Genomic DNA, 19,168 nt, shown 5'->3' with positions numbered 1-19,168 from the left:
AACTTTCTCAGATCATTTTGAAGTGCTTTAGGGAGACTTTAAGTCATTTTTATTTGCGTTTTTCATTTGACTAAAAATATCGGCCTGCGTGATTTGGGTATTTTAGATGCTATAAAACGTTTTTCTGATGTCAGTTAGGAAACAAAAAAAGTGGTGTCGGTTGTCCTTTAAGTGTGTAGTGCTGACTTAAAAAAAAAAATATTGAATATAAATAACACGCAGACACACAAACACACAAATGCCCCCCCCCCCCCCCCCCCCCACACACACACACACACACACACCCCTCGTGATCGATTTCAGGCCAGTCGGCGGGCTCCCGGTCGATCGCGCTCGCCGTATTTGAACACCCCTGGTCTACTTCATTGTGAGATTTGAACATTGTAGAATGCAAAAATGTAAATGAATCAGTTTGCTGGTACATGGAGGATTGCCACCCTGAAAAGTTTAAAAACATTATTATTAGAGAACACAAAAATCAATTTAGCATACACCCGTTTAACGGAATGAAATAAAAATACATAAAGTCACGTATGGTATTAAAATTATGACCTTAGTACCTGTTAAGCTTGCAAGACGTTATGTTGTGGAGCTGCCCCGACGTTCCAGGTATCTGCACCGTGAAAATGAAACAAAAATAACATTGAATCAGTTGACAATTGACAAAAGAGCAAAATGTCACAACCATGAACAAGCCGGTTAACAGTTTCCGATTTCTCTCAATCGAAACAAATTTGTTTTCGGAATTCATATTAATACATTCATACGGTGTCAGAGTGGAAGCACTCACACTTGTGTCTGTCGCACAAAGTCTGCAAAATGTTGATCCCTGGCGCACAGCTCGATGATCCTCAGACGTTCTTGGATCTCCTGTCAGAGGTGAAAGGTCATTGATAGCGGTCCATAAAATTTATCAATGCGATGGCTTTGTTTTTTTGTTTTTTTTAAGCGCAAGGTTCAAGTGACACAAAAATTAGAGTGCAGTGCTCCCCCGCTATATTGCTCTTCATTTATTGCTGCTTGACGATGTCACTTTTTTTGTTTATTTTTTAGTCAGTTAATTTGAATGTTAATTTCTGTAGAACACGCGTGTCAAAGTCAAGGCCTGGGGGCCAAATCTGGCTCGCCACATCATTTTATTCAGCACGCGAAAGCAAATCAAACGAGTCAAATTCCATGATGCTTGCTAAAGTGTGAACCAAAATTTCAAATTGAATATGTAAACCACAATAAGTCATTGTATTTTACTTCAAAATTGAAAACTAACGGTAGTTAATCATTAATTTGTTGTGTGTACTATAGGCAATATGTGGAAGGGATGCAACATTCTAATGGTTTCTCCAAATTCATAACAGCCACTGAGAGGAAAACGTAACTCCAATTCGGCCCGCAGCAAAAAAAAAAAAAAGACTGACACCCTTGCTGTAGAATGTTTTATAATTCAATATTTAAGTATAGTGATGCCTTGGCTTACAAACTTAATTGGTTCCCAGACAGAGTGTGTAAGGCAAAAAGTGTGTATCCCAAAAATTAATTTCCCATTGGAAAACATTAAAATGAGAATAATCGGATCCCAGGTCCCATAAAATATAATTTTCTACTTTCTAATTTTCTAAGCCTTAAAACTACACAAAATATACCTTATTTTATGTATAATAAAGGTGATATGGTATTATAATTAAAGAAATAAACTGTGCTGTATAATAAAGTCATTTTATTTACCTTTGTGATGGTTGTTGATGGCTTGATGGAATGGAGTGGCCGGTTTCATCAGCATTGAACACTTGAGGAACGTAACCTTCTTCTTTCACCATCTTGAGGAATGATCCCTTGTAGCGGCTTTCTCTGCGATAATTTTACCTAGTTCCTCATCAATTGTGTTCTGTTTAGCTGGGTTGATAGCTTTTTGCATCAAGTGTACAGATGGCTCGTGCGGGTTATTTGTGGAGACTGAATGATGGAATATTTTAACCCTGCAGTCTACACTCTGCCTTTGAACTATCAAAGTTGAAACGTGTCCAAATGTCATAGTTTTCTATCCATTTTGACACTCTGTCGTCTGCCTGTCTCTTTAATGTTTAAACCCCCCCCTCACTGCTGCGTGCTTGACCAATCACATGGCTTTAACCGAAGACTGGGGGCGGGGAATAGAGGACAAAAAAAAGTTGGCTGCCATTTTCTTGTTAGGCGAACGGGCTCGTTCGCGAATGACACATCAGTCATTGTGGCGCTCTGTGTGTATCCCAAAAAATAGTTTGTATGCCAAGGTAACATTTTCATAAATTTAACATTCATAAACTGAAAAGTTCGTAAGCCAAGGGGTTTGTAAACCGAGGTATCACTGTAACTGTGCGTACTTCTGTAGTCCTTGTCTCAAATATATAAAGTATAAATACTATTTGCATATTTTAAACAAGGTGGTACCCCACATGCACTTAAACAAAAATTACTTGGGGGGGGGGGGGGGTGTCGGTGTATGGGGGCAACCCTGCTTTGTGGTTTTTCACCTGTCGCAGTAGGGTCCCGGTCCTCATTAACCGCGAGAAGTGAGGGACCACTGTATGTGTATGGCAGTATGATGGGGGGAAGTGGGAGGGGCTTTTGAAATGTGATCATTTTGGAATTTGTCGAAATGTGGACTAAAATCCAGCATAAAGCTGTAACTTGGAAAACAAACACAAATAAAGTACAGTAAAGTCTCGTTATATCGATATCGGATATATCGATAGTCCCGGTTATATCGATACTATTTCTATGCACGCACGGAGAAAATTACATGCAAACAGGGTCGGATATATCGATAGTCCCGGTTATATCGATATTTTTTCGGACTCCCTTGAATATCGATATAACGAGACTTTACTGTATGTGCACATGCGGTGAAGACTTTCTGTTCACTTCCACTAACAACCCAGGCTAAAGTTAGCTTCTTCCGCGACAATACAAAAATATTCTACCACAGTAGGGATGCATCCCTTGGGCATACTGTATTGCCATAACACCATTTTTCTACTTCTGTTCACGTTGTAAATGTACTGCGCATGTTTTTGAAAAAGACAAATATTTGCATTAACATAAGAAATAAGTGCATAGGTGTCACATGAAATGTAGTAATAGATACGAGCATTGAATCGGAATTAGGCACTTGAAAAGCGACTGTCTTGTCAAAGACAACATGAAACGTGGCACAGAAATTTGCAAAATGTCACAAGACAAAGGGAGATCAAACCACAAATGTCTCGCACTTCTTTGGTGAGCGCCATATTCTGGTAGATGTGCCGGACCTCGTCGCTACTGAGCTCCTTCGACGTGGCGGTGGGGCTGCTGTATTGGGGACAGTCGTCGTCGTAGCGGCGGTAATACTGGGTGGTGACAGGATCACTCTCAAACATGGGGTTAAATTTTGTGGCACGTTCCAGAGTTGGCACGCTGTCACCTCGTCTGCAACACAGAATATTCGTCACTTGTACAAAGTATCTCCAATCCCTTGAGGTGGTCTTATAAATTATACTAAAGTGTAAAACAATGCTTACAAATACTGATTGAGATTCCCAAAACATTTCAATGTTATAACAATAAATTGCATTCGACAATGCCCATAACGTATTGAGAAAAAAAACGGAAGATTTTTGTTGTATCAATACAACGGACATTGTGCATCTTAAAAGTGCTCACTAAACTGCAGAAATATTCATTATTTTCACAGACTATGAAAAAGGTATGCCTCTGTGTATTGTTACATTATCTGTCTACATGTGATGCTACAGCATTTGTGTGGAAAAAAATCCATTGCCCAAAGGGGTACGACGCCATGACACCAATAATATTTGTTACCCCATCTGTGGCATTTTGCAGTCTTCTTCGGGAGACTTTAGCCATAGCAATGTGTTGTTTGACATGACAGGTGTAATTCTCTTTGTGCATTTAGTTTGGCAGTAAACATCCACAGGGAGCGACGTTAAACAGTTTACAGTGTAATTGTATTTATTTTTTGAAGAAGTAAAATTATTCACTATCTGCCAAACAGCTGCTTTGGTGTAATGCGGTTCCACAGGTTAATTGAACTTCAAGAGATGATATGAAAGAGCTTTTAAAGGACAACCTCCGTCTCCGGACAAGTTGTGTCCATAATTTGTAAAATGGCTTCAAATGCCTTCTCCTGAGCGTATTTTAATAAGATTCCACCGCATATAGCTATATTTTACGTCTTTTCAGACTTGCGCTGAATATTCAGGAAGTCTTGTTTTTGAGTTAAAGGAACGCCCCTGACCGAAAAAAAGACAAATTGTAGCAGTCCTTCCATCACGTCAATGTATTTTGCTGTACTTGTTTGGTCTGACAACCTCGTGTTGCACCCAAAAGCCACCAGAAGAGGGCATCCAAGCTCCATTGAAGTAATTTATCAGCCTGTGGAAACGGAGGTGGCCACAGGAAGTCGCCATTTTGTGCCTCTTTTTTGGGGCAGACAGTTCCCCCCAATGTTGCCTCAAAATGGCACGAAATAAATTCTTTAATCGATTGCAAACATGTATGCTTTCCTCTTCAGAACTATTTGATTTTTTGCAGATTTTGGACACTTTAAGTCATTTTTATTGGTGTTTAGCATTTGAATAAAAATATCATACTGCGCGTTTTGGGTATTTTAGATGCTATAAAACAAAAAAGTGACGTCGGTCCTTTAAATGTATTTTCTGTCAGCAAAAAAAAATATCCATCCATTTCTATATCCATGTATTTATGTGTTTATTACCAAGGCCTATTTATTTATTTATTTTATTTATTTATTTATTTATTTGGTTTTCTATTTAGCTATGTATTTGTTTATATAAATATATATTTATGTATCCATCTATTTGTTTATTTATATATTTGTTTATTATTATTTTTAATTAATTGACAATTCATTTATTCATTTATCTATTCATCTATTTATATATTCTCTTTATTGGAGAATATAGAATGAGGTGAAAGTGGCTAATTTCCCGCGGTGCTCTTATCGAGTCCTCACGGCGCGGTGGGAGGTTGGGTGTCACTGGGTTTAAAAACAAGCATGGAGCGACCGCCTGACTGACCTCAGCGGATCCTCCATATCCTCTGTGTCATACTGCTCACGCAAGGTCCTGGCAAGGAAGAAGATGATTCCTGCCGCCACTGCAAGGAAACCCGCAACCGAGGCGATGGCAATGCCGACCACTAGCGGCTCTGACACGTACTCTTCGCAGTGTTCGCCACGGTACCACCAGTTCTCTCCTACGCGGCATCTGCGGTTGTATAACAGAAGTAAAAAAAGGGACAAAACTGTAGACGGCGTGGCCCACATGGCCTTCGTGTGAAAAATTAAACATGCATGGGTCACATCTAGTTAAGACTGGAAAAAATATTTAATTAGATTTATTATTACGACCCCTTGCTTTGGGGCTATACAGTAAAGTCTCGTTATATCGATATTCAAGGGAGTCCAAAAAAATATCGATATAACCGGGACTATCGATATATCCGACCCTGTTTGCATGTAATTTTCTCCGTGTGTGCATAGAAATAGTATCGATATAACCGGGACTATCGATATATCCGATATCGATATAACGAGACTTTACTGTATAATAATAATACATTTAATTTCTAAGCGCCTTTCAAAACTATCATAGCTCATTTGATGTCTCGAGAAATGTCAACGTTATTTATTACCATGACAATTTTGACATTTCGGTTTAGATTCCAGCAAGAATCATCAGGGTTGAAACACATTATATCTTCCTGCGGGCCACATAAAATGACATGGGGGGCTGGATTTGGCCCCCCGGCCTTGACTTGGACACAGGTGGGCTATGGTGCATTTAATTGCTTTGAAAGAAAGTGGGGAAATATGAAATGTCATTATCGTTCAACAGCATATAAATGCAGATGAAAAATAATGATGTTTCATACAATCTCGATTTTGCATTTGCATCAAAATAGTCTGACCTGCAGATGGCGCCCTTGCCGGCAATGATGTCGCATTTGCCATCATTGAGGCAGAAGTCTTCCTGCACGTCGCAAATGCTTTGGCAAGGCAAACCGTCCACGCTCAGATATCCGGCATCGCAAACACATTCGGCTTCTCCGGACCAGCGATTGACCATACACTGCGAGAAGGCATTACATGCCTGGAATTTACAGGGGTCCGCGTTGTCACCTAGAGAGGATAACCAAATAAGTCTCATTCTTATGACCTACTTTGAACAATCATGCTGAGTGCCCGTCACTCAATATAAATACATAAATAGATAAATAAGCGGTTAACTAATTAATTAGTTAATTAATTTATGAAGTAGTGAATTCATTAGTTTAACAAATAAATATATAAATAAAAAAATCACATGAATAAATCCATCGATGAGAACGTTTCTTCAGCCGTCATCTGTACTTCTTTGAAGGTGTCGGATGTTTCGCTTCTTATCCAAGAAACTTCGTCAGCAAACTAAAGTCTTACAGGTAGTTTAGGCCCTATATGGACCATTCCTGTACGACTGAGAGCTTACACAGACGTATGAATAAATCAATGTTTTTTTAAGTATACATGTATATGTAATTACATGACTCAATAAATTAATTGTATTGGGTTATAACAGTTACATTTCCAGAAATGGAACTTTCAAATTTGACAACACGGGTGGCAAAAATCCTCACGATCTGTACAATTACAAATACATGTATTTATATCATGTATCATATTATGTACTGTATTATAAAAAGAAAACACGACTTGAAGTATAAATGCATTACTGAATGTACTCCTTTACTGTAGGTAAACTAAAACATATACTTTGAAGTGTATTAAAGTTCAATACATCTATATGTATATAGCTAGCTAGCTAGGTATGATACATTTCTACCGAGCTAGCTCGCTAGGTATTGGGTATCTAAAACTACTGTATATCTACAGTACATATCTAGCTAGCTAGGTGGGTACTATATCTATATAGGTAGCTAGAAAGCGATCCAACTGGGTAGGTAAGTAGGTAGGTTGGTAGATAGGTATGTGTGTGTGCGCGCACGCGTGTTTTACAGTAAAATTGTTTTTGGTTTTTTTACTTGTTGCACGGCAGTAACAGACTCAACTAGACAGTTAGAGGTCACCAAGATGGTGCAGCTGACCAGGACGACTCTTGTTCCGTTCACGTTCCTCCCAGACAGATTAACTCAGGCGTATGTGACCTGACTGCTGCGATGGCGTGTTAAGCGTCTTTCCAATCAGTGACACAACTCGGACCGGAGTCCCCCCCCTACTATACATTAAGCGGTTTTCGGTGGGTGTAAGTGACGATAGACCGCAATTCCACCCCAGTGTCGCATATGTACCAGTGGTTAATTTGAGTCATTTCCAGCGCTAAAAACTTTCTCTGGCCTTTGAGAGCCATTTTCAAGTTCTTGCCAGAGAATGGCTACCCATAAGCATTGGTGTGTAAAAAAACGGAATGGCCTATTTCAAGAAAATTGAATTGTCATTTTTGTGACATTTCATGCTTGAACTCAAGGTCAGCCATCATCACCGATCAATTGTCAACAGTTGTAATCAGCAGCATTATGTCTTTATATGCTTGGATAAAAATTGTGCGCCTGTTCGAACAAATCAGCAAGAGGCTCTGTATTACCTGACTCGACATCCAGTGAGTACTTATCAATGGCGAGGTTCATGGTCTGGTAGGCGGTGTTCGCAAAGTCCTCGAGGATGAGGAAGACAACATTGGCAACGCCTTGAGAAACGGGTTTGCCAAATCTCATCCGGCTATTGACCACGATGCTGCCATTTCGGAAATTGAGGATCTCTAAGTTCTGGAAGTTGTTGAGGTTGGACTGCAGATATGGGACAAGCTGAAATAACCACAAACATGTCACGTTATTCTGGTGGCAGGTCTTTCCCTCTGTCGTGGTCCGGTCCTCACCAGTTGTAGAAACCGTTGCTCAAGTGATTTGTATTCGGGGGAACTCTTGTTGAAAAGGTCCGTGGAGAATGCCATGTTGGTCACCCGAAGTCTGAAGAACACCGTCAGAGCTTGGATGGGCTTGGTGGGTAGGGCGATAGCATCCAGCTCAGAGCCCCTCGCCCCGCTAGCATAGCCACTGCTGTCGCTTTCGGTGACCATGCCGCCATACTGGAATACGTCAAGGCTGACGCCGATGCCTGTCACACTCGAGGGGTTGCGCCGAACAGTTTGCATTTCCGATGCTTCTGTGCTGTTTATGTTTTCCGGAGGAATCAACGTTTCCGTTTTAAGGATATCAAAGTGACTTCCCAAATCTCCATCAGTTTTTTTTTCATCGACTTCTGAAGACATTGTTCCGAAGAGACCATGATCTTGGTGATGAAGCGAATCGTCGTCTTCGGGAGCTGAATCCGACACTCGAGTGAAAGGTGAATCCTTCTCGGGAGAGAGGGCAATGGGGTTGGGTTCTGAACTGACGGGAGAAAAAGTGACAACAGGAACAGTGGCGGAAGAAGTGGTCTTTGTGACAACTAAGATTTCATCCACGGCCAGGTCTTCGTCGAGGGTAACGACCACTGGCGTTGGTTGAGAGAAGAGGATATGTTGCTCCTCTAACACTTCCACCTCATCGTGGTGGGTTTCCGGAAGTGGCAAACTCGGTTCTTCAGGTAAGACTTCCTCACGAGGCATTTGAGGAGGTAGGTGTGATTCTTCAAATGCAGCTTCATCTGCTGGCCTTGAGATGGCCTCGTCAGGTTTTTCAGACATAATCGCTGTTGCAGAGTCAGTGTTTTGCCGCGCAGCAGAAACTTTTGTGGTTTCCCTTGTCACTGCCACATCAGGTGTAAAACCTGGGTGCTCATTTGACCAGGTCTGCAAGTGAGGTGCGCCAGTGAATGCCAGCAAATTGTGTTGATCCTGTGTCACCTGGGCCTCTTCATCCAGGCCGGATGCTTCCACTGTTTGCATCGACAACTCAACTGTCAATGTGCCTTTGGGTGAAAATACGGGTGGGCCACTGGTAGCAAAGCGTGGGTCCGTGCTGATGTGCGGTGTAAATAAAACCTGATCCAAGAATGGCTTTTCTGCGTCCCCACCCGGCATAGAATCCTCAAATGTAGCAAGTGTGGCCAAAGGTGGAGAGGGGGTTGACTCGGAAGCCATGACGCCATCCTCTTTGCTGGTAAGGGACTGACCAAGAGTTTCACCCACTTCCTGGATTCCATCATCTTCATCTGTGTCTTCCAGATCCGGTGGCGGTAGGACCTCCAGATGGCTCTCACCGTAAAAGCTTGCTTCCACTTCCCAAGACTGAAGAACTCCTTCGTGATCATCTCCTGAGAAACCGGAGCCAGAACCAAAGTCTGTTGTGACCTCGAGGTCTTTCTGTGAAGGTGGGGTTTTGGAAGCATGACGGTCCCCTTGGGAGGGTTTGCTTCCTTCATTGCTCATGAGAAAACCCTCCTGTTCGATATTTTCATCAGCTGTCAATCACCAAAAGGCATGAACATTAAAACAATGCATAGAGCAGAACACAATCTTAGTAGACGTGCTGGAAATGATTAAAAAAATATCTAAGATCATAACTAATAAATCACCATCTTGTCCGTTTAGCAGAAGACTTGGTATCCTCTCAAGGGTTGGTGGAAAAGTAGTACTCTCATCAACCGTAAAGACGTCATTTTCGCTCACTGCTCCGCTCTTTACATCTTTCCTCGAATCAAAAAGGAAGTCATCTTTCTTCAGAAAACCATCACTGTTCTCCATCTCGTGACTCGGTGCGTCGGGTGGTCTCTCCGCGGCGAGGACATTATCCTGTCCAGATGATGGTTACAGATTAATCAGTGGGAAGGAAAATGGATTCGGGCACATTTGAGTGGTGAGTCACCATGTTGTCGTAGAAGTCGTCCGGTCGAGTTGTCGGGTAGCCCGGAGGTAACACATTTCCATCTGTTAAACACAAACCATAAATTTCAACACATTGTGAGTCTGAAGTTGATCAAGGTGGGTGGCGACGCCTCTCGTTTTGAAGAGATAAAAATTGAGTTCCAATCACCGTTCTCTGGGTCAGATTGGGTCCCCAGACTGCTGTTGGTCAGCATGTTGTCTTTACGAAGAGCTTCAGTAATGTAGTTGCGGAAATCGGTGATGGTGTAAACGACAGTTGGCTCTTCGGCGGCAGCGGGGTAGTTCTTCTCCACCAGGTTGTTCTGCTGAGTGATGAAATCCATTGTGGCACTGGGGATTCCGTCACCACCAACCGCCAAATTGATGGCATAGTGGACATGAACCACCAGACCCCTAAAAAGACGACAAACGACCCAGATACATGTTGGTTGCCTGCTCTCTTACCTCCTGGCTTTAGATGAGGGCTTACCGTTCTAAGTCCTTTTGAGGTCTAACAACAGAGAAAAGAAAATCACAGAAAAACTGGAATTAAGAAGTCCTAAACACAAATCTATCATCAATGACTTCAGCAGACCATATCCGTACCTGAATTCGATGACAAAAACATTCTTGAAGCCTGGCAGCTTTTCAAAGGCGTGTCTAACCTGGACATAAAACAGTCAATAAAAGATTTATGACTTGTTTATACAGTCCTACCTCTTCTTTATACAGTCCAACCCTGACAACGCTGGCATTTCAAAGCCCCGATTTCAGATTCGTCACGAGGTTGGACGGAAAAGACCCTTTTGAAGAAAAATTGTTCACCCATTGAACGTAAGCACCGAGACGATCAAGGGCGTTGAAAAATAAAATTGACGCAGAGCTTAACTTGAACGTACCCTGCGGGTAAAGTGTCGAACTAGTTGCTGGTATTGTACACTGCTTGGGTCTCTCAGAGCACCGGTATAGGATTCTTCCCTTAGTGTCATACTGAGTTCCACCATCTGGTCATTCGGAAGCCTCAGGAAATTGTCGATTTCATTATGAAGCTGAAGGTGTGAGAACATGGTAAAGGTTTAATGAAGTTGAAAAATAAAATTGGTGGTCTGTGGATGTGTACAACTCACCGAGTTCTCCTGCTCTTCCAGGGGGAAACGTAGTAAGTCATCATCAACCTTCAAGGGGGTTTCCGTGGAATCTGGGAAATTTCCGTTGTTGTATTCCACAATGTATGTTGTGGCTACTGGCATGTAGCTTCTCGGTGTGGCCTCGACCTCGGCATCGCTTTCCACAGTGGATTTAACGACCGTTTCATGGGAGTGTGCCTCCGTGTGTATTCCTGCTTCTGCCGTTGCGTCTGTCAAGATGAGCTGGATGGCGTCAGGAGGAACCTGTGCGGGACTGGGCCAGACACTTTCTGGGGGGTCTTCCTCAGGGGCCACTAGTGGGCTGACGTCTTTACCCGCAGAATTCTGTGTGGTCATTTCTGAAGGCCGCTCCAATTCAGAGTCTTCCGGAGGTTCTTCTGTAACTTCCAGCAACTCTGAATTGCTGTCAGGCAGTAATTTTTCAGAACCATCCAGAGAAATAACCGGAGTAACAACATAATTGTTTTCATCCAAAGTTTCAACCCCAGGTTTTGGGGACTTCTCCACAAGATGGATTCCGTTTGCGCCAATTGCGCCAGGTCTAGTTTCACTTTTCACAGATTTTGCTCCCGAAGGATCCGATTCTTCCCCAAGCTTGATATCATGTGACGGTTGTTGTTCTTGCAACGTTTCGGTGACACCTATTCCCGCAGGGGGAATAGGTGCTTTGGCTGGATTTTCGGTAGCTTCAACAAGTCTTTCCTCTTGTGCCTTGTCAACAAATTTGACACTGTCTTTTGTGGCCTCCATCGGCTCCTCCTCATTTGTGGCATCCTCATCAATTTCGAGTGGATCTTTTACCGAACTGGTTTTCTCGTTTTCCAATTGTGTTTCTTCAGTCACCACGTCTGATTGAAATGGATCTGGGAAACCTTCCACCGTCAAAGAGGTGACCCCTGGATGACTATACTCTTGCAAGGGCCGGGGAGTCGGCTTAGAAATTAGCTCTACAATAGCATCTGAAGGTTCCTTTGTGGTCTTGTTAGAGTGACTCGCGACATTAGAACCACAGGCGACAACAACAGAGTCAAAGGGCGAATCCACATGAGTCTTTGTTAATTCTCCTTCAAGGACTTGTTCATGTGGGGAGGTTGAAGGCCTCCAAGTTGGGGCCTGTTGACCAGGGGTTTCTAGAACAGCAACATCCCAGGAAAAATAAACATGAAACACCAATATGTTTTTTTTTAAAAGAGATGAATCACATGTGAAGATAAACCTTGTCTCTTCACCCACAAACATCATACACTGATGTCATCTGACAATAATGTTGCGAGAATACAAATTTGTGACTGCCCCTCGACCCGTTTTTACCAAACCCAGACTTTATGAGTCGGTTGTGATGACCCTCGTCTCGCACTAAGCTGGGGAACACATCGTCTTCGGGTCTGCCATTGACCAGGCTGTGGCGTGTAAATAGGCTTAATGAGCTATTCTGGACAGAGGGCACATTTGTTCCGGCGCCCACTGCTTGTGGGGTAGAGGCGGACACTGACCATTGCGGCTCTAAACCGATTTCTTTTTTTTTTTTTTTTTTTTTATGGTCTAAATGTCCCAACTTCGGTTGACAAAATATCTCGATTCTCCCACTCTGGAAAGTTCTATTTTGTGAATTGAAATTTTTACTCGCATGCAGATGGTACTCGGTAGTGCCTCTCCGGCATCCCTTTTCGACTTTTCTCCCCTGATCGACCGCCTCAGCCCAGCCTTGTCAAACAGTCACAATATAGAAATGGAACCAAACCAAGCCCAAGGCTTGGTCGGCGGTACACCTCCCAACGCTAAATGCAGTGTGAAAATACCTCTTTGCTCACGACTACGCAATTTTATTTATCAATGAAACATAAAGAAACCAATCACTTATCCTAACTTGAGGCGTGCCTTTTAGAAACAATGACCTGCGAGAATTCCAAGTTTTTTTTCACCATTTTGACAAAGTTTCTGACAAAACCCAACTTATCAATAATAATAATAAAAATAATACTGACTCCTTAGCGCCCAGGAGGTGGGAGGCAAAGTGTCCAATAACATCATGTATAAGATATGAGATAAGAGATTGTTTTGCCCCCCTGCCACAGCACAGTGAGGACCCTTTGGTTAGGGTTTAAAATTCAGTGCTCACATAAAACGAGTCTTAAAGGACAATTTTTTTTTCCAAAGATGAAACAGTTTTCAATTCCTCGTCTCTCTCCGATGCAGGGGGGGGGAAAAAACTAGTGCATCCTTGTGACCTCTAGCCTGGATTATTGTAACTCTCTCTGAGCAGGCTGCTCCATCAAATCGCTAAAGACTCTCCAGCTGGTTCCTAAATGTTCTGGCACGAGCACTCGAACAAGCAGAACAGGTCTTTTTTCCGCTGTACTAGCTTCACGACGCTGGCTGCCGATAAAATTTTGAATGAAAATTCAAATTCACCACGTCGGAAGGCACTAAAAGTGGTGTCTTATGAAGCTACAAGAGCTATGGACCCCTGGGGGCCGCCACACATCGAGTGCTGCGGTGGAATTCCACTCAACATGATTTCACGAGTGCCTGAAGCTCAGCCACTGGTTTGGTGTTGATTCAAAACTTGAATCTTAGTTGGAGAATATATCTCTATCTTTGTCTGTCTATATATCTCTATCTTTGTCTGTCTATATATATATATATATATATATATATATATAGCCATCCACTATGGAATTGTCTGCTGGTCAGGCAGCATCTGCACCCGGGACAGGAAAAGACTGGAGCGCCTTGTCAAGAGGGCCAGTTATGTCCTGGGCTGCTCGCTGGACTCTCTGGAGGAGGTGGGCAACAGACGAATGCTTGCTAAACTAAAAGCTATGATGGACAGCCCCTCCCACCCCCTCCTGCCCACCCTGACACCACTGGGTAGCTCCTTCAGCCAGAGACTGTTACACCCACGCTGCAAGAAGGAGAGGTACCGCCGCTCGTCAGGCTTCGCAATTCTCAATAATCACATGTGGAAGAAAAGAAAACTGGACACTTGTACTGTAAATATGGGGTGATGCAATACAGCTACATATATCAATTTGCCTTTCTTGATACTTGCACTATCTACAGTTTTTTTATGAAACGGTTTTGCACATTTACAGTATACAGTTGAAATTTTTATTTTACTATGCTTAGAATATCTTGTTTTTCTATCCTTTCAGCCCCCCCCCCCCATCCCCTTTCAAATTGCTGCTGTGGACTGCAAATTTCCCCATTGTGGGACGAAACAAGGTTTTCTGATATATATAGTACATATACAAGAAATAATAATAATAATAATAATAATAATAATAATACATTTCATTTATAACAGCCATTCAAAACTGTCAAGGACCCTTTACAGTCACAGTACAGGATATATAATGTAATCTAATTTTAATTTCATCTGTGCTGTATGTCATGCATATACTTTGACTTGATATATATACAGTAAAGTCTCGTTATATCGATATCAGATATATCGATAGTCCCGGTTATATCGATACTATTTCTATGCACACACTGAGAAAATTACATGCAAACAGGATCGGATATATCGATAGTCCCGGTTATATCGATATTTTTTCAGACTCCCTTGAATATCGATATAACGAGACTTTACTGTATTGTAATTTTATTTGCATAGATTTTTTTCGCCCCTATTACTTTCAAACGGTGTTATTGTACTGCACAAAAAAATGTAATATAAAATAAAATAACCAAGTGAACTACTCAAATTAGGGTTGTCAGAGTTACTTAATGACTACGTCACAATCATATCAAAGCTTTTAATAAGCCGACAGCTAAGGTAGGAAGAAGTAATTGGTTTAGTACGTCTGTTTAATAGGCGCTTCGCTCCCCACCATGTTCCAGGAAATGATGCAACAATAACTGATTGAAAATTATATTTTTGGATCCCAAGCTCTGGCTTGAGGACCTCCAAGGGCCCCAGTTTGAGAGCCAGCGCACTAGAAGACTACGATTACCCAAATCGGTGGATGTTGGACAGAAAGGAGAACCTTCAAATTTTTTTCCATCAACCGTATGTCTGGGAGGCAGACGCTTTCTCGTCATTTGAAAAGCAGACTCAAGTATCCCTCTGGTTCTGGTCAGGGCTGACTCAGGTTTGCCCTGGGTCAACCCCGAGATAAGCCGCCGTAGGCCTAGACTGGCGGGAATGTGAGGATACACAGAGCCCGGTTCTCTCTTTCTCTCTCCCTGCAGCGGTTTGTATTTCAACTGTGTGCCGAAATTTACCGCTGGCATACCGCAAAGGGGGAAAACTATGAAATGCACTATTTGTTTATCAACTATTTGTTAATTTTATTTGTTGAAGCCCCCGTCAGATTCATTCGAATATATAAAATGAGCATTACATCCATCTTCCTATCCGCTTATCCTCAGGAGGGTCGCTGTCATGATGGAGCCTATCCCAGCTGTCTTGTAGTAGACTGGGGACACCCTGAACTGGTTGTCAGCCAATAAGAGTGCACACAACCATTAGACGAACAACCATTCACAATCTAGGGACAATTTAGATCGGCCATGCATGTTTTTTTGGGGACGTGGGAGGAAACCAAAGCACCCGGATGAAAACCATTCAATCCCTGCATAGGATGGATGGAGCTCGAATTGAACGCTGCATCTCTGCGCTGCAAGGCAGATGTGCTAACCAGTTGCTCACCGTGTCCCCAAAGCTAACAATAATTTTGGAGTGTGAACAATCATTACCAGAGTAATGAGGGATTTACCTGGTTTGGCGCTGGTCAAAAGCCCTCCGACTGGAACACTGGACAAACTTTCAGAACTACAGGAACAGAAACACAAAATAAATTTGGAGAAGATAAAAAATGGTTTGTTACGTCTCATTTTTTCATGCGTTAATGAACACCTGAAGCTACCATAAGCGGCGGGAATGGATAGCCAGATGTTTTTGAAGTAGATATTTACAACACTATGTTTTTTTTGGAGGGGGGCCCAGGTTTCATCTTATTCGGTGTATTTCAACATTGACAGTCATTTTTTTCTGCTTCAGTCATAGCAACAACGCTGATTTTTTTTCTTTTTTTTTGTCTTCAAGGTCACCGCACAACAAAAAAACAAAACAAAATCAAGAGAAATGTAAAGCGTGACATCTTTTGTGAATTGATGCATGGAGGCCTACCTGCACAGGGGTGGGCCTGAGCTGATGGGAACACTGCAAGCAGGTGAAAAAAGCAGAACAAACGACACATGTTTAATCAACAAGACATCAACGTTTGATGAGCTTGCACTTTGTAGAACATGCTCCACAATTGGTTTTCATTCTGCGGAAGGCCATTAAACATCTTGGTCGAAACCCAAGAAAAATATTTCCGCTCTGCGGACCTTTGGGGATCACGGACATGCAACAGAATCATAACAAAAAACAGGGTACCTCAAATTTATATAAATATAAATATACTAAAGTGGTATATTATGAAGCTACAAGAGCAACAGTTATCACACTTCATGGGTCCCAATGGGGACCCGTGAGGTCCGCCAAACATAGAGCGATGCGGCAGAATTCCACTCAACACGATTTCACGAGTGCTTGAGTCTTAGCCACTGGTTTTGTGTCTATTCAAAACTATATATATATATATATATATATATATATATATATATATATATATATATATATATATATATATATTTTTTTTTACAAGCGACGTACCTGCTTATGGGCGCCGCCATGCCAACTCTCTGAAAGAAACACCAAAAGAATCTTTGTTAAAGGTGTCGATCTAAAACATGATTCGGGCCATACCAGAACGAATAAGGCGACTCACGCTGCGAATGAGGCGGGTGTGCTCCTCCGATTGACTGAAGAACTTTCCAATGTCTTTGATGCTAATGGAGCCATCCATGCAGCGACCCACCCAGTCCCGATACTGTTCGCGTTCGGGCAAATGGTCCCAGAATATCTTGAAGGCCTCCCAGATAGTCTCCTGGCACACTGGAGGACGACGGCAGACCAGGTCACATGATAAGGAGACATATTTTAGGACAGGCATGTGGTATCACAAATCACAATTTGTTATTATATGAGCACCCATGATAGTCTTGGAGGGTGAGACTATCCCCGCTGACTTTGGGCAGAAGGCAGACTACACCCTGAAATGGTCCCCAGGCAGTTGGGGGACATGTATAGAGACAAATGCACATTCACACCCACATGCGTCACCGAGTGAGAACCGATTCTGTCAGGAAACCTGTCCAAGAATTGGACCACGAAACCATCAATCAGCATTTTTGAAGTACTCTATTTTCCAGACTACAAGGCACACCCCCAATGAATGGTGTATTATCCTACTTTTTTCTGGACTATAAAGCGCATCGGATTATAAAGCTCACCTTGAATGAATGACATGTTTCAAAATGTATTCCACACCACATTGTAAGGCGTGACAATAGAGGCAGAGGTTACGTTATGCACCCATTAGACGGACACTGCTGCGCTAAAGGGAATGTCAAGAGTCAGATTTCGCCATCATTTTCCTTTTTTGAGGTTCTCTCCATTTTTATGAGCTTAAAAATATTTGAGGGTTTTATCAGAGTTTATCACAATACAAAAACCACCACTTTTTTGTTTCCTAACTGACATCACTAAAACGTTTTATAGTAGTTTTTGCTTTTTTGAATGTTGCTGTGCCGATGACCATTTTGTGTTTGGGAGCCTTTGACTGAGTGAGTTGCTTGTTCTGTAGCCACAAAGGGACATAAGTCTTCTTGTGCCGGTCCCAAGCCCGGATAAATACAGAGGGTTGTGTCAGGAAGGGCATCCGACGTAAAAGCTTGGCCAAAACAAACATGCGGATTAAACCTCTAAAGATGGAGGACACTGATTTGCTGTGGCGACCCCTTGATGGGAAAAGCCGAAAGGAAAAGAAGAAGCATCTAAAATACCCAAAACATGCAGGAAGATATTTTTAGTCAAATGCAAAACACCAATAAAAATGGTAAGTTACGTGTAAACTTAAAGTGTCTAAAAACTACTTCAAATTGAACCCGGAAGTGGTCAGTTTCAGAAGGTCCCGCCCCCTTGTTCGTGGTGTCATGCCTGTCAAAACATGTCAAAACATCTGGCCTTGCTCGAGAATCATAACAATGGCTTCAGATTCGGAGACTATGCTTTCTTGTTACTCATCCAGTTATGAATATGATTCAAATAGTTCTGAAGAGAAAAGCATACATGTTTGCAATCGATTAAAGAATTTATTTTGTGTCATTTTGAGGCAACATTGGGGGGAAATGTAGCACCCAAAAAATGCAGAAGATCGCAACAAAGGTCCGTGGAAATGGGTTGATTTGTCTCCTGGGAATTTTTGTCAGCGAATATCAAATAGTTGTCTCGGTGCAACACACAACGATTCACTGTCGCTTTGTTTATGTGTTTTCCTTCTAATTTCGCCATCAACGCGGATCAACGCGAAGTTTTCAGACCAAACAAAGTACCGCAAAATGCATTGTGTGTCCTTTATCGGTCAGGGGCGTTCCTTCAGTGACGTAGGGTGAGGACTCGTCAACAACTCGAAAACAAGACTTCGTGAATATTAAGTGTGAGTCTTAAAACGTAAAATATAGCTATATGCGGTGGAATCTTTGTAAAATACGCTCAGTAGAAGTCATTTGAAGCGATTTTACAAATTATGGACACAACTTGTCCGGGGGCGTCGGTTGTCCTTTAAGACAAGAGCTCTGCACATTTTTACTAAAATATCAAATGACAAACCTCTAAGGTGAAAGTAGTTGAGGTGGTTGGAGACGGCTTGGTCCAGTGTCTCCTGACTGCATAGTTTGACTCCGCTGGGAAACAGGAGGTTCCTTTTCCGACGAGTCATGGATCCATGATGCCTCAACAGAAGGCGCAGGTCTTCAGAAGAATCCTCCGTCTCGTTGCCTGAGAGCGGCCAGGAAACACAAAAAGTCACCACGACAGGTAAGCGACTCGAATTTAAACGGCGAGAAAAACTGACCCGTGTCTGCGTCAACGCAGCCGGACAGAAGCAGTAAGCCTAACGTCCATAACCACAAGCCGCGACGCTTTCCCGCCATATCGAAAGCCAGAGGCCGCCGCTCACGTCCTCAGCTCATGCGTCAACGTCACCTCAACCTTGTCCAGACGTGGTTTGGTGACACGGCGGAGGGGACGGGAGCTTCGTCTCAGGTGAG

The 19,168-nt window shown here is 42.5% G+C and overlaps 1 protein-coding gene across 2 annotated transcripts; it reads right to left on the bottom strand.

Annotated features, from left to right (window-relative positions):
• Positions 1-261: 261 nt before the first annotated feature.
• On the bottom strand, positions 262-19,168 carry LOC148903717 (interphotoreceptor matrix proteoglycan 2-like). Of its 2 annotated transcripts, none has more exons than XM_089007512.1 (21): positions 18,973-19,168; positions 18,729-18,896; positions 16,786-16,952; positions 16,671-16,699; positions 16,140-16,172; positions 15,727-15,782; positions 10,982-12,132; positions 10,754-10,903; positions 10,461-10,519; positions 10,345-10,365; positions 10,024-10,268; positions 9,856-9,920; positions 9,566-9,782; positions 7,926-9,451; positions 7,635-7,854; positions 5,965-6,175; positions 5,073-5,261; positions 3,246-3,441; positions 791-870; positions 561-613; positions 262-438 (listed from the first exon to the last, which is right to left on the bottom strand). In XM_089007512.1, the coding sequence occupies exons 1-20, from the start codon at positions 19,049-19,051 to the stop codon at positions 580-582; spliced, it is 4,896 nt and encodes a 1,631-aa protein (XP_088863638.1). In that variant the 5' UTR covers positions 19,052-19,168; the 3' UTR covers positions 262-438; positions 561-579. The 2 variants fall into 2 exon arrangements, with proteins under 2 accessions (XP_088863638.1, XP_088863645.1); XM_089007519.1 differs by having other exon boundaries at positions 9,856-9,917; positions 18,973-19,167.

This window comes from Hippocampus bargibanti, linkage group LG01, assembly GCF_051943395.1.
Source record: "Hippocampus bargibanti isolate YZ-2025 linkage group LG01, ASM5194339v1, whole genome shotgun sequence".
Lineage (NCBI taxonomy): Eukaryota > Metazoa > Chordata > Actinopteri > Syngnathiformes > Syngnathidae > Hippocampus > Hippocampus bargibanti.
This window is presented reverse-complemented; position numbering and strand designations above follow the sequence as displayed.